General features: G+C 33.0%; 1 protein-coding gene across 1 annotated transcript in view; it reads left to right on the plus strand.

Annotated features, from left to right (window-relative positions):
• The window catches only part of LOC147067502 (uncharacterized), a 39,465-nt gene extending 25,116 nt beyond the window's left edge, over window positions 1-14,349 (plus strand). Inside the window, exons 11-18 of the mRNA XM_085953890.1 lie at window positions 2,558-2,940; window positions 3,791-3,936; window positions 5,569-5,789; window positions 6,726-6,859; window positions 8,766-8,895; window positions 10,232-10,373; window positions 11,330-11,448; window positions 14,057-14,349. Of these exons, the coding sequence (XP_085810016.1) occupies window positions 2,558-2,940; window positions 3,791-3,936; window positions 5,569-5,789; window positions 6,726-6,859; window positions 8,766-8,895; window positions 10,232-10,373; window positions 11,330-11,448; window positions 14,057-14,219 (1,438 nt within the window). The 3' untranslated portion in view covers window positions 14,220-14,349. The remainder of the gene's footprint in view (window positions 1-2,557; window positions 2,941-3,790; window positions 3,937-5,568; window positions 5,790-6,725; window positions 6,860-8,765; window positions 8,896-10,231; window positions 10,374-11,329; window positions 11,449-14,056) is intronic.
• Window positions 14,350-14,911: the final 562 nt, after the last annotated feature.

A 14,911-nucleotide genomic window follows, 5' to 3' on the forward strand; every position in this document is an offset into this window, starting at 1 on the left:
ATTAAGAATTCCAGGTAAATTCGTAAACCTTGGAAAAAAGGTATTTGTTTAATTTGACTATTTGTAACATTCTTTCATCCATTACACATCTAATCCATAAAAACCTCCTAAATCGTGTCGATACAACGAATAATTTTGTAACCTATTAAATACTAGAAATCATTGACATTTTGTATGCAGAATTTATTCCTTGTTGTCATTTTTTGACAATGGTTGTTACTGTCTCCTGAAAAAACAGTGGTTATGGATTTATGAAGAGTTCAGATATTATGAATGATCTGTATATGAACAAGACGTTACTTGAAAATATTAAATCTTCGTAAATATACATAAATAAAATAAATGTTCAGTAACAATAATTTTGATACAACTTTCGAACAGTGTGACCAAACCGACATATCTTGTTGGTCTGCAATATACATAAATTTGGCAATTCACAGGTCGATATTTCGCTTAATGAGATTTCCTCGGTTATCGTACTTTTTCAAAATATTCATCGAAACATAATATCTTTAATTAAATCCTCACTAAACATTATAATATAGTAAAATATACATCCACTTAAACTTTATATGTGTCGCTGAGTTTCAAAACCCGCTATAACACTTTTTCATTATGTTGAGAAAATCAATAAAAACTTTTTGAACTAAAAAGGTTTTGGAATGTTTTAGTAGTGATATAGCGGGACTTGATAGACACATTGATTTTGTTTCATAAATTACAGTTAATCGTAGCGGCTTTTGAAAAAGGCGATAAAATTTTCATGTAGAGATTTTAATAACGAATCCAAAGATATATATATCTTAATTATTTCAAAAAAGTGTTATAGCGGGTTTTAAAATTTAGCGACACATATTGTAGTTTGTAATTGACTTGTAATTTTGGAAAATTTACAACATTTTGCTGTACATATTTTTTTTACACTACAACCTTTGAACAAGCTTGTATGAAAAAGTAAGAGCATGGTTCGAAATAAATAAATTTAAAAAAAAAATAGGCCATGAGGTCCAATGACAGTAGTGTAGTAATAGAAGTGAAACAATCACAAAAACACACAGGCTTTGAGAAAATCACATAAATGTATTGTGACTTCACTGGGAATTGAACCCAGAGCCCTGAATAATAAAGCAATGTCTTACTCACTAGACTACGAGGGCTGCCATATTCATATTCTACATTGATTTAGTATATTTATTACGTCAAGATCTACTTTTTACCATTCCATAAATGCTTAAATAAATAAAGAATTATTACGGAAATTCTACAATATATTTGTATTATGTACATTTATATATTGAACATACACACTTTGAAAATATCTAACGCAATTTGATAAGTATTTCATGTAAGAACTAATAGTTAAAATTGTCATAATTAATTAGGTTGCCCGTAGCTTTATTAGAAAAGTACATGTGCGCAAATTCAGCGGTTACAGGTTCAAGTCCCATCTGGTGTCGTATTTTTTTCTTTGATTTTTTCTATTGGCATGAGATGTTTTCAAACATGTCCGGAAACTTGTACGTATGCAGTTCGTCGTATCACACTTCACTGTGAAATGTTGTATCGGAAATATATGGCCGTATATAGACCGTCCAACCTCTTTGGGTCGTATAGTACTGACATAAAATTCATGTCTAAAATACAAAAGTGTAAACAATCGGTTTTCACTTAACAGGAAGCCAGCAGCAAACAAATTTTGAAAATAGCCGATATAATGGATTATTTGTTAGGTTAGATTAGGTTTTCATTTTTAAATCCATGAATTTTGCCAAAATCAACTATGAAAAGTGAATTAATGTCCATATTGCATCTAATGAAATTGGAGACCGTATAGTATACGGTCATCTTTTTCTGATAAGAAAGCTCACGGTGAACTGTGCCACTGTGAAATGTTTTGCGTACAATTTACATTTAACCGTTTTTAAATTTTCATCATAATCATCAGGGGCGCGACATCCCGGTGTGGGTCCTGGCCTCCTCCAACAGCTCCCTCCACCTGTCCCTATCCAGTGTGGCCGCTTTCCAATTCGGTACCCCCAGAATACGGTAGTCACTGGCAGCTCCATCCAACCAGCGAATCTTTGGCCTGCCTCTTCTGCTGGATATCACTCTCTTTGCCGGTTCATTGTCATTCATATGGTGCACATGACCTAGCCATCGCAGTCTCCCAATCCTAATTGATTGAAGTGCGCAGCAATCTTTGTATAGCCCGTAGAGCTCAGCATTATATCTTCTTTTCCAATTTATTGGTGCCGTCCTTGATCGGTCCATATATAAGGCAGAGAATTTTTCTTTCAAAGATGTTCAGGGCTCGTTCATTTCGCAGAGTTAATGTCCAGGTTTCCGATGCGTAGGTGAGCACTGGCTTTACAAGTGTCTTGTAAAGATTGCTTTTAGTAATTTTTTAAATTATGTATGTAAAATATAAATATAAATATAAAGAAAATGTATGTAGTGTTTATAAGATTTTTTTTAACATATTATATCCAACCTTACTTAATATTAATTAAAAGAACATAACATGATTATTGTGGTTGATATTACATTATATTTTTAGAAATAGACCCTGCAATGTGCAACGTGAAATATTCACCATCCGACAACCCAACTGTCCAGGCCCGGCCTCCATACCCTGTGAGCCAAACCACGTTTTCCAAAGCCCATCATTTGAATTAAGAACAACTCGAAAACCATTCTTCTGGGATGATATCCGAAACAAACCGACACTGCAATTCAAAACTGAACTACCCGTACCAAGATACTTCCCGCAATACAGATTACCCGTGCAAACACTCCCATGCAAATATGATTACATAGCGACCAGCGTTGAAACACATCCAAGATATAATGAATGCAATAAAACTACTCCTATTAAATATATCGTAACTGAGAAAACGTGCAAAAATGGATATGAATTGGACAAGAACGAAAAATGCATCGGTAATTATTCTCGTGATTTTTTTTTAAATTTTTTTATTACGAAGTAGTCATAGTACTTATAGTGGATCAATTTAACATTAAACATGTGCAGCGAGCCTATTCTAACATATCACTTAAGGCGATGTCTTTACCTACCAGAGGCACCTAGCAGAAAAATACGAAGCTTGCAATTTCTGACATTTTTTTGATAATTTACAATTTCAACTATGTTAATTAATAAATATGTATCTGAAAACATTAAAAAGAAAAATATTTTTTATTTTAAGTCAAAGATAAACTTGCAATTGTAAAAAATGTAACAAAATATGAATTTGTTGAATTGGGCCCCATCTTATTATTACATATATTTTATGGTCATATTTATTATTAAAATTTAATTTATTAAGTTTTCTAAGCATCGCCTAAGACATTTTTGGCTAATTCATAGTTTTAATATTTTTTATATCTACTTATTTTAAAAAACATCGATTTTTATAAAAAATATAAATTTATATAACTTGAAATCCTTTTTATTTATACATAAAATATATTATGTAATAAGATGGGGCCCAATTCAACAAATTCACATTTTGTTACATTTTTTACAATTGCAAGTTTATTTTTGAATTAAAATAAAAAATATTTTTCTATAGTTTTAATATTTTTTATATTCAGTTTAAAAAACATCAATTTTTATAAAAATATAAATGTGTATAACTTGAAACCCTTTTGAATTAATTTAATAATGAAAAATATATTTAGAAAATGGCGGGGATAGAAGGTATATTACTGCCATACCACATTTTATCAAAAAAATTGATTAGGTATTTGCCATAAAACATAACCATAAAATTTATTTATTTCTTTATAGATATAGATGAATGTCTTTCGGGAATAGGCACCTGTGATCAGGAGTGCATCAATACACCGGGAAGTTATACATGCGAGTGTAGACAAGGGTTCCAGCTTTCACCGTCAGGTAAATGCGACGACACAGACGAGTGCGCTTCAGGAAGAGTAAGAAAAATTATTACCTACACCAATATGAATAATTTGATTATAGACCCCATTTTTATAATTATCCATCAGAGTCTAGTAGTGCAAACATAGCAACTATAAATCCACCAGTATAATTTGTCCGCTGAGTGAGGGCGCCACATGCGGACATTTGACAATCATTCAATTCTTTTTATACCGTGATGAGCTTAGTTCTAAATTCGAAAACTGGACGATTTATTATGGTATAGTTGGTCTCAGGTTCGAATCCTGGGTCTGACAAGTACACATTTGTTTTTCAATTTGTGTGTGAGTCAGGGTATGGACCTAATAGGTTGAGCAAGTGGCTGACATCCATTTCTCGAAGAAAAAAAAAAACAAAATCTGTTAATACAAACCTCTACTCTGTGGAGGCCCATATGATCCTATTAGGATCGGACATGGTCAAAAAAAAAAGTTATAGCAAAAAACTGAAACACATGTAATGTGGTTCTACTGAAGTACCTACCTATATATTTTACTATAGTGGAACAACTTAACCTTGAAATTGCACAGACTGAGATTTTTTCTAATGTGCACGAATTATGTATGGTATAGCGCCTGTACACGTGCATGGAGTTACTGGCAGCAATAATGTGTATTTTAAAATATCGTGACAATAAATGTTTACACATAAAAGTGCTGACTGTCTCTCCAATCTCATTCTTCAAGAGTAAGCGAGACGCGATGTTGTCATTTTATGGTACTATTTGACAGGTCGTAAAAATCGGTTAATCTCTAAATAAGTCTCTACGCGGTGTAGTTCGCTTTTTACCGGCAATTCAGAAGCTTCTGAACTTTTATGATTCATGCATGCAACCTTGCAACTTGCACGATAATACATGTTTACACATGCATTTTCTTGTTACGACCGTGATAATACGTACTGTCAGCAGTAAATCCATGCACGTGTAAATGGGGTAGTAAGTATATAAAATTATTGTTACTTTTATTATTTCCAACTGCTCTTCATGAATCATATTGCATCGTTTTCTCTCGCTCGGCGTGACTAACTACATTTTTAATCAAAACCATCAAACTTCACGCTTATGTGGTATGTTCATAAAAAAATGATGATGGCTTCATGGTGGTTTAATATTTCTCAATATTGAGATTTTGCGAGTTTGCGCAACATATTGTGCCAACCTAATGTATTGAAATACAGTGCACGATCTTTGAAATATTTATGTGTTTCCAATGACGATAACACAGTATCGACGTAGTTCATTGTAATATCAGAATGTGACATAAACCTCATTTTAATTTAGATAGATAATATTATTAGGTTTAATATTTTTTCACGCATTTCATTCATCTGTGTAGTCCCCATTTGTCTGTCATCCTGTTGTCCAGTCACCCAGTTGTCCTAGCATTTAATCAGCGGCGCAGAATTGTACTATTTCCTGATATTATGGTATTAAACTGCTTAACCATCAATATACGCGGTTCCGATTTCTTTCATTGCACAAGAAATGCGTACATTATTGAATTTAGATTAAGATTGCGCATGCTGTTTAGCCAAGGCTTTTGTCCCAGGCTGTCTTGTTTCCTGCCCAAATTATTGTTTATAATCATTGTAATAAACTATAATTGAGACTATTTATTGTGGCTCAGATGTGCTCCCAGCAATCGACCTGCACCAATACGATTGGCTCTTACCGTTGCGACTGCAATCAAGGCTTCCGACTTGCCGACAACTCTCAAAACACCTGCATCGACATCGACGAGTGTACCTGGAACGAAGGACGAGGGGATTGTGATCAGCAATGCGACAACACGTTGGGAAGTTTTGTTTGCAGTTGTGATATAGGATATAAATTAGATTTTGATGAAAGGTAATAAACACACACTAGCTTTCAACCTAATTCAACCTAACTACCATTATATCATAGCTAAGAACATTTTAGCGGTGATTTGTAGAATTACTTATTCGCCCACTCTTTTATATTTTTAGTAGATACATATCTATGCCTTTGACCTCATGAACATACTCGCATTATGTCTGCCCGATTGTGAAGTAATGTCATTTAGACCCGTTTCCTCAAATCACAAGTAAAATAAAACGATAACTATTTTCCAGCATGATTCAGTGCAGATTCGGGTAATTGGCTTGAAGCCGTAAGCATCATGGAGTTGGCTTTGGTAATGCAGTCAGTTTAGTGGCCTTCCACATATGTCACGTGATTTTTGCTATTTTTAAGACCCCCTCTAATAATAAAACATCATTTCACAGTGGCAGAGTTCGCCGTGAGCTTTCTTATCGGAAAGAGATGACCGTATACTATACGGTCTCCAATTTTATTAGATTCAATATGAACATTAATTCAATTTTCATAGCTGATTTTGGCATAATTCATGAATTCAAGAATGAAAACCTAACCTAACCTAACAAATAATCCAGTATATCGGCTATTTTCAAAATTTGTTTGCTGCTGTCTTCCTGTAAAGTGTAAACCGACAAGAACCGTGTTTTATTTAGACTACTATGTCAGTACTATACGATCCACAGAGGTTGGACTTATTTAATACCTCTATGGGTTGGACGGTCTTTAATATACGGCCATATATTTCCGATACAATATTCACAGTCAAGTATGATACGGCGAACTGCAAACGTGCAAGTTTCCGGACACGAAAAAAAATTACATACCTACTAGGTATTTTTTTATTAATTATCGTGCCTTTGAACCTAAAAGTATCTCATACTCATCTAAAACCACATTGATCCACTATCTAAATTACATGAAATTAATTATAGTTTTATTTTTCAGAACCTGTGTTGATATAAACGAATGCGACAGTGAAAACCCTATTTGTGTTGGTGACTGCGAAAACTCACGTGGTAGCTATTATTGTACCTGCCCGAAAGGATACACCTTGGGATCTGATCAAATCAGTTGCGAAGGTAAATTTTATTAACAGAAAAACAAAAAAAAATCAGGCGAGCACATGAGGCAGAAGTGAAACTGTGCATGGAATTCTCGTCATCACTCTAAACCATCCCATCTTCACTAGGATTCTCCGCATATTCACGAAGTTACTCATTAGTTACGTTGTCTTCGTGACATATTTGTGTACATAAAGGACAAAATAGCCATTGAAAGTAAAGTCCGCTATGGCTGAGTGGTAACGAATCCGCTTATTAAGTCAATGGTTTCGGGTTCGAGTTTTAGATCTGGCAAAATTCACATGTATTTGGACCCAAAGCATGGACCTAATATGTTAAGAAATTATTACATCCATTTCTTGTATGTGTTAAGTTTAATGCTTCCATGCATGATGTAGGTACTTTTTTTTTGCCGACCATGGCCGATCCTAATAAGATCATATGGGCCTCCACAGAGTGGAGGTTTGTATTAACAGATTTTGTTTTTACGAGACATGGATGTCAGCCACTTGCTCAACCTATGAGGTCCATACCCTGACTTACACACAAATTGAAAAACAATATGTGTATTTGCCAGACCCAGAATTCGAACCTGGGACCCACGATGCTATAAGCCGATGCTTAAGCCGTGCGGCCATCGTGGGTGTATTAGTTATGATATAGGTACTAAATATACCTAAATGTCAACCGAGGATTTCTGTTTTAAAATTTTCACGATTTACAGGATTGCCCTGAAATCAAACCAATACACATCGTCCACCTTTACCTACATTCTGTTTTTTTTGTCGTAATGTAGAAGTGAAACAATCACGAACACCCAGACTTTAAGAAGATCACATAAATATAGTGACCCCTCCAGGAATCAAACCTGGAATCTACGGATGAAAGGCCTTATGCATTTGACCATGAGGGCCGTGTCTACCCTTCGTTAGGGGTATGTCTACTGGGTGTTCTCAATTTTCACATTTGTCCCTGCCTAAATAATGTATTTGACAGCAAGATTGCTGTACCCTGTATTTAAAAAATCACATTTTCGAAGATCAAAGTACCTCTTAGCGTTAAAAAGGTTGGACATCGCTGCTTTATATTGCACCGTTGATTATTGAATGATTTTTTGTGAACTATGGATCCACTAGCGCCTGCAAAATGGTTTATGAAGTTGTACAATCGCTGTTGCACTGTTTTGTCTATTTACATTCTAGAGTATATTATGTTTTATAACTTTGCACCTTTTGCTACACTGATACTCACGCCTCTTTGCCTGATTTACCTTGCATAAAATTAGATCAAATGCTATTCACTTGTATTAATATAATATTATGAATACGTGTATTAAATAAGGCCTTAAGTACCAAAAAGTAGTACTGCCTATAGTTACAAAATACCGAGTCATTGCAGTAAAATTTCATGAAGCAGACCTTTTGAAAAATGTAGTTTTACAGTGTGAAGCAATCACGGCAGCTTCTATACTTTTAGGTATTAAGAACTCGCAAGTGTCGACACACCATCGTCAGCTATTTTATATTGAATGCCGTTGACCACTGCAGTGCTACTTACACCATTATAAATAAAACACGCCAACGGACTTACAACGTCGACAGGTTTAATTATATTGCTGTATTTTTTTGACTTGCTTGAGGCACTTAGACTATAGTTGAAGTTATTGGCGTTGGTATGTAGAACATTTTTCTATAAAAATGTCAGTTTTTATTATTTTGGTACTTAGCGCCTTAATTAATACACGTATTCATCTAGTAATAAATAAATAAATAGATAATGTAATATGTAAAAAACATATTTTTAGAATATATTACATTATTTTCATCCTAGAGCCGGAGTGCAAAGCTATGAAGCGTACACTCTACCTATGTAGATATATGAAAAAAAATGGATTAATAATAATAAATAATCATTAAAATTTTAGATATTGACGAATGCAAGACTGGAGACAGGATTTGCAATGAAGATGAAATCTGCTACAACATAAGGGGCAGCTCAAAATGCGCCGCCATCGCTTGTCCGGAAGGGTACGAACGGGAATTTGGAACTAAGCAGTAAGACAATCAATATTTTAATTTGTAGGGTTGCTGCCAAAAGTTGGTAAGTCGATAATTAAGGTATTTTGAGTTAACAAGGAATTATGTGTCTATATATAAATATGTATGCCAGAAAAAAATTCAAGGTCATTTGATATATGGAATATGCACATAAAACATAAAGAAATTTGCATTATGCCTGATTTTTGAGGGTATGACAAAATTCAAATTGCAATAAATTAGTCCATAACGTGATTTAGAGACTTACCAACTTTCGGCAGTAATTATTAATGAAAAGATCGTTTATGTTATGTTATTAGTGCAAAAAACTAACACAAAAAATATAATGATGGGTTGCAGGCAGTACTGGAAAATTTTCCTTTCCACATTATATTTTCCATGCGTATGATTTGAAATCTAAAATTTTCCCATGCACAGGAAACAGGCGGAGCTGATACATTTTAATGTTTACGGTTTGTGTTATCTTCTTCGTTAAGATGAGGCCGGTTATATCGCCTTGTCTCACTTTGGCGCCCCTCCTCCCACTACATTCATTAGGTACCAATATTTGAAACCTACTTCATGATTCATTAAAAATACCTAATAAATGTTTTTTTTTAATTCCAGTTATTAATTTTTTTACTCCCTATTTATTTATTAGAACATTATTGTATATGCGGTACATTTATAGCACACAATAAAGAAACCATTATAATCAATAGCTGTCCTAGCATAAAAGTTGTTATAAAAAAGTATTTGTATTTAGTTTAGATTTAATACAGCACTTATTCATGATTAGTTGATAGCCTTGACGATATTACTATGGCAATATCTGATAGGCCGCAGATTTTTAACGACACACGTTAATGTAGAGCGAAGCTCTTTCTAAAATCGCCGTAATATCGATAATTTGTGGCTTAGTATTTCATAATTATTCAAACAAATCAATCGACAGTGGCAACTAATTTGAGTTTAAAGTCGGACGAGATAACTCGCAGTCACAGCCTCATAGAGCGAGAAAACTCGCCGAAGGCATATAACCGGTTAATGATGCTATAGTGTTCTTCCGTTTCTTTCGTTAATGCAATTCTTAAAGGATCGACATTGTATTAAATACTAAGATAGGTATGACTTCATCAGTTGATCATTAAAGTGGACGAAACCGATCCTGATTACTATTAAATTAACTACTACATATTGTGTTTTTTTTATCGAATAAAATGGAAAAGATAGGAGACATGTTTTAATAAGTAAAAGTTAATTACCATGTTCTATCATAATCGGAGCATATTAGCATATTGGCCCCCAAAGAAAGGAGGTTGTGTTAACCTAATGTATTTCTCTTCGTCTTTAGTCGCTGCCTTCGACTTCAATCTCCCTGTGGGGCCTACTACACGGATTGTTCAGGAGCTCTTACGCGTTACAGAGACTCCGATAAACCTGACATATATTCTTTTAATTTTATCTCATTGACGTCGGATGTCTCTGTACCCCAGGTAAAAATATTGCAGTATTTCAACTAATTCATATATTAAGTCAATTTGATTTATTAGTACAGGGGTATTCAACCTTTTTATACCTACCACCCACTTTTTTATCTCTGTTAGTAGTAAAATTTTCTAACCGGTTCCACAGTAATGGTGATTTATAAAGTAAATAAGTAACTTCACTTTATAAAATTTATAAAGCAGAATTACAGCAAGTTAAAGCATATAATAATAATTACTTTATGTCAGACTTTCGCTTAGTTTGCCAGAATAAACCTTTATAAAACAACTTAGGTACTTGAACATATATAATTTTGAAAAACACTTTCTAAAAGAATATATTATAACCAATAGAAAAAATCTTTTTTGAAAAAAAGTAAGCCAACCCGACGGGGAATCAAACTCCGTATTTCCCAGGTTTACGCCCTGATCCGTGCATTACCACTATGCTACGAGGTGACATACTAATTGCAACAAATTTTAACTATTGGTCAATTTTAATAACTACTCATCAGTGCTCTTCCAAATCAAGCTACTTTGGCAATCGATTTTTGTTTATTTGTTAACGCAATTTAATTATGAATTCATAATATTTTTTTTTCTTAATTCAAGTCATTATCAGAACACAGAACGAGAACACTACAAATGGAAAGTGAAATCTGCTAAAATTAAAATTAAAATACCACTGATGCTTGCAAAATGTTACATTATACTGACCAATGTTGATATTAGATACCACATGTTACTTTACTAAATTCTCATTATTCATTGCAAGACAGTATGTTTATTCCATATATTTATGCTGTCCTAAATCGGATCGAGTATCAATAATTATTTGTACCTGAAATTATCCGTAAGCTACTGAACCAGAGGTAAGTTTAGATATAACACCAAGTCGGAGCTGGTGTCCCATGTTGTATTATATTAATGTGGATACAAAATCAAGAACAATTTTCCATTTTCAGGGGAAACTCATAACAATGCACGGTTCGGCATGGCCAGGTGCCATTTTGAAATATGACCTCCGATTAATTGAAGTCAAGGCACCTCCGGGAATAAAAGCAGCTACAATCGATTATTTCAAGTAAGCTATCTTCATATGTATATGTCTACCTCAGAGTAATAATATAAAGAGAGTGGGTATTGTTCGGCAAAATTAACGCATAGTAGAACCTCAATTTTAATATTATTAACTTAACTATGAAACGTTATACCATCATGTTGCTTCTCAGTAAGGCTACCAAATTTAAACAAAACATAGTTGACCATAGTTTCTACTAAATTAACTATAAATAATTACCACTAACATTAAATCTAACAGAAAAACAATAAATTTCAGCAACACGTGCTAGCAGTTTTTAAATGAATGAAAAAATATTTGATTCAGCCATAGCAATTCTATCTTACTCTAACGCATATTATGGAGATATAAGCATGTTGCATTCTCACTCGCACTTATGGTTCGTTTTGATATCTACCTATTTTTAAACAAATTCCATTAGATTGGATTGAATCCTGTATTTAAGTTAATTGTTTTAAGCAAAGAGCTTGACCTATTAAAATAGAAGGAGTTACATGAACTTTTTGTATTAAGTAGTTATTTCATTTTAATAAATATTCCAGAATAATTGCGGCGGTCAGAGCAGAAGTGGCATAACCCACAAAAATCTCGAAACGGAGTAAACCATTGGAAGAGGTTCCCTATTACCCCTGGAACCTTTTCCAACCGTTAACTCCGTTTAGACATTTTTGTGGGTTACACCACTACTGCTCTGACCGCCTCAATTTTAGTTTTGCTGAATTCGTAAACATGAAACTTTATACTCTCTGCGTTGGCATCATTGCATACATTGTAAAAAATGGAAAATGGCGGATTGCTGTTGACTTCTTGCTTTCATTACTTACTTACATAATTAATGGCATACTAAATTGTTCATATGAATAGTGAATTAGTCATTGTTCATTGTATAAAAATAGTTATTTTGTAACACTAATGCAAGGCGTTTTTATTTCACTGTTGTCCTGGAAAATACATGTCAGATGACAAGCAGGAAAGTTACCGCAATTAATGATTTTGCGATGAGAATTGATTTTTTATAAAATGAGTTTGTTGCTTGGTATTCACCGCATATTATAAAGAATGCTTTTATCACACCCTCTACGCAATTATAACTTGGAAATTCACTAACTATCCCTTTACCATATTACAAAGCATCTTTTCTACCCCCCCCCCCCTCCCCATACAGAATTGACAATAAAAATATTATGTTATTTAGGTATGGTCACAATATTGAAGCTCGATTTGATATAAATAAAAAGAATTTCAAGTTATACACATTTATATTTTTATAAAAATTGATGTTTTTTAAAATTAATATAAAAATATTAAAACTATGAATTAGTCAAAAATATTTTCGAAGAAAAATTGAAAACTTAATAAACTAAATTTTAATAATAAATATGACCATAAAAATATATGTTATAATAAGATGGGGACGGGAACAAAATTCACATTTTATAACATTTTTCTTGAATTGTAGGTTTATCTTTGACTTAAAATAAAAAAAAAATCTTTTTAATGTTTTCAGATATTACATATTTATTAATTAATACAGTTGAAATTGTAAATTATCAAAAAAATGTCTCACATTGCAAGCTTTGTATTTTTTCCGCTAGGTGCCTCTTTAAAAAGGGCTCAGTAAAGGCAGATGTATACCAACGCATGAAGCGTCCACGTTAAAAGCCGAGTACTTCAGCTAGTAATTTATTGATAATATTCACTATTATGTGATGAATACCCATTTTACAAATTATCATGAATACCACCAAGTAACCGCTGAATCATAATTACACCTAATTAAATTATTAACCTATTTATACAATTTTACTGAGGCTTTGACTGCAACCCGCTGTCAAATCGCCTTCTCTTCCCCTCTGGGTGAGCCTCCATCAATGATGTCACGTGGAGGTAGGCAGGTTATGGATTGCTTAGGGGGGGCAAATGAAGGAGTGAATACGATTATTATAATTTCTGAGAGCGGTGTCGTTTTCCTTGAAGTGTTAAAAAATGCCAACATGTTAGTTTTAAAAATTCACAATGAGGAATCCAAACTTATCAGCGCCTCACAACACCATGTACTTAAAACCACCACTGCTTGAGAGTAAGTTTTATGTATGTAATTTTTTTCTAGATTTTTTATTGCATTTGTTGTCTTAAGATATTGTGTATATATCTTAATATATGCCCTAAAAACTTTGAATTTTGCATACAATTAAAAATTAAAAATGAAATGTGACATCATTATAATTAAATCTGCCTAAGGGTGGCACTTTGCCTTGAGATGTCACTGGGCTGTATTGTTGAGACCCTTCCTCGAATTCCGTTAAAAAACTTTACAACTTTTCTGAGCTCTTCTGTCCTCCCAAATGCTGGAGTATTTTTAGTTGCTCGACGTTCCCAGACACATCTGCAAGCAGAAACTCTACTTTGTGCTACACAAATTTGTATTGTTATGTATACAATGTTCTCATGAACATCACATTCATCATTTTCATATACTTCATCTGTATATTATAATATTTACCTTCAACGTATTATTTTATCTTATTTTTGTATCTATTATGAATTATGTATATATGATACATTATGTATACTTATTCAATAATATTTTTCTGTCGTTATTTTTTAACAGGTTGACAGAAATGCCGCATCTAGGAGTAGTATCTCTAGAAAAGACGATAACTGGCCCTCAAGAAATTGAATTGGAGCTGAGCATGTCCGCTTACTCAAATGGAAAAAGTTTATCATCTTCGGTGGCAAAAATTATGATTTATGTTTCTAAATATGATTTTTAAAATAGAAGTATAGACATCAACATAAAGAAAAATTACATAATATATAAGGAAAAAATAATAATCAATGCAAAGTTTTATTATTTACCTAATAAAAAATTTATAATAAGAAACACATGGAGATGTAGATAGATATGCCAATATTAATTGTCTGCTGTTCGAATTCGAAGCTAAGCTTCTCACAGTAGAAAAAATATTGAATGGTATGCCAAATGTTAGCATGTAGAATTCTCATTCAACGGGCAATTTTACAATGTTGGCGAATCTATAGCTACATTTGGACATTCTAATATTTTCCCTTAATATTATTTTTGTTATAATACCTTTTGTAATAATTAAACTTTATTGATTTATCCTGAATTATAATAATAAATATATATGAATAAATATATTTTAAAAATTATTCGAAAGAGTTATTAATTTACATTTTTAAATACTTACCTACTTATCTTCGCTACTAGAGGTGGGAAAACTGGTCGATTTTGAAGACTAAGTATACTTACTACCGGTATAGAAAAATACTTAGTATCAAAACTTGTTCCAAAATACTTACTAGTATTTGGAATACTATATAAAGCGTTTGGCGTGCGTATGCGATATAAGTCTCATACTAAACTGGAACTAAAACTTAACTCTATATTAGTATTTGAAATATCGGCTTCAATAGAATCGCTAAAAATACACTGAGCTGGGGT

This window comes from Rhyacophila brunnea, unplaced genomic scaffold (genome assembly GCF_057557595.1).
Source record: "Rhyacophila brunnea isolate RB1 unplaced genomic scaffold, BYU_Rbru_1.0 scaffold_4, whole genome shotgun sequence".
Classification (NCBI taxonomy): Eukaryota; Metazoa; Arthropoda; class Insecta; order Trichoptera; family Rhyacophilidae; genus Rhyacophila; species Rhyacophila brunnea.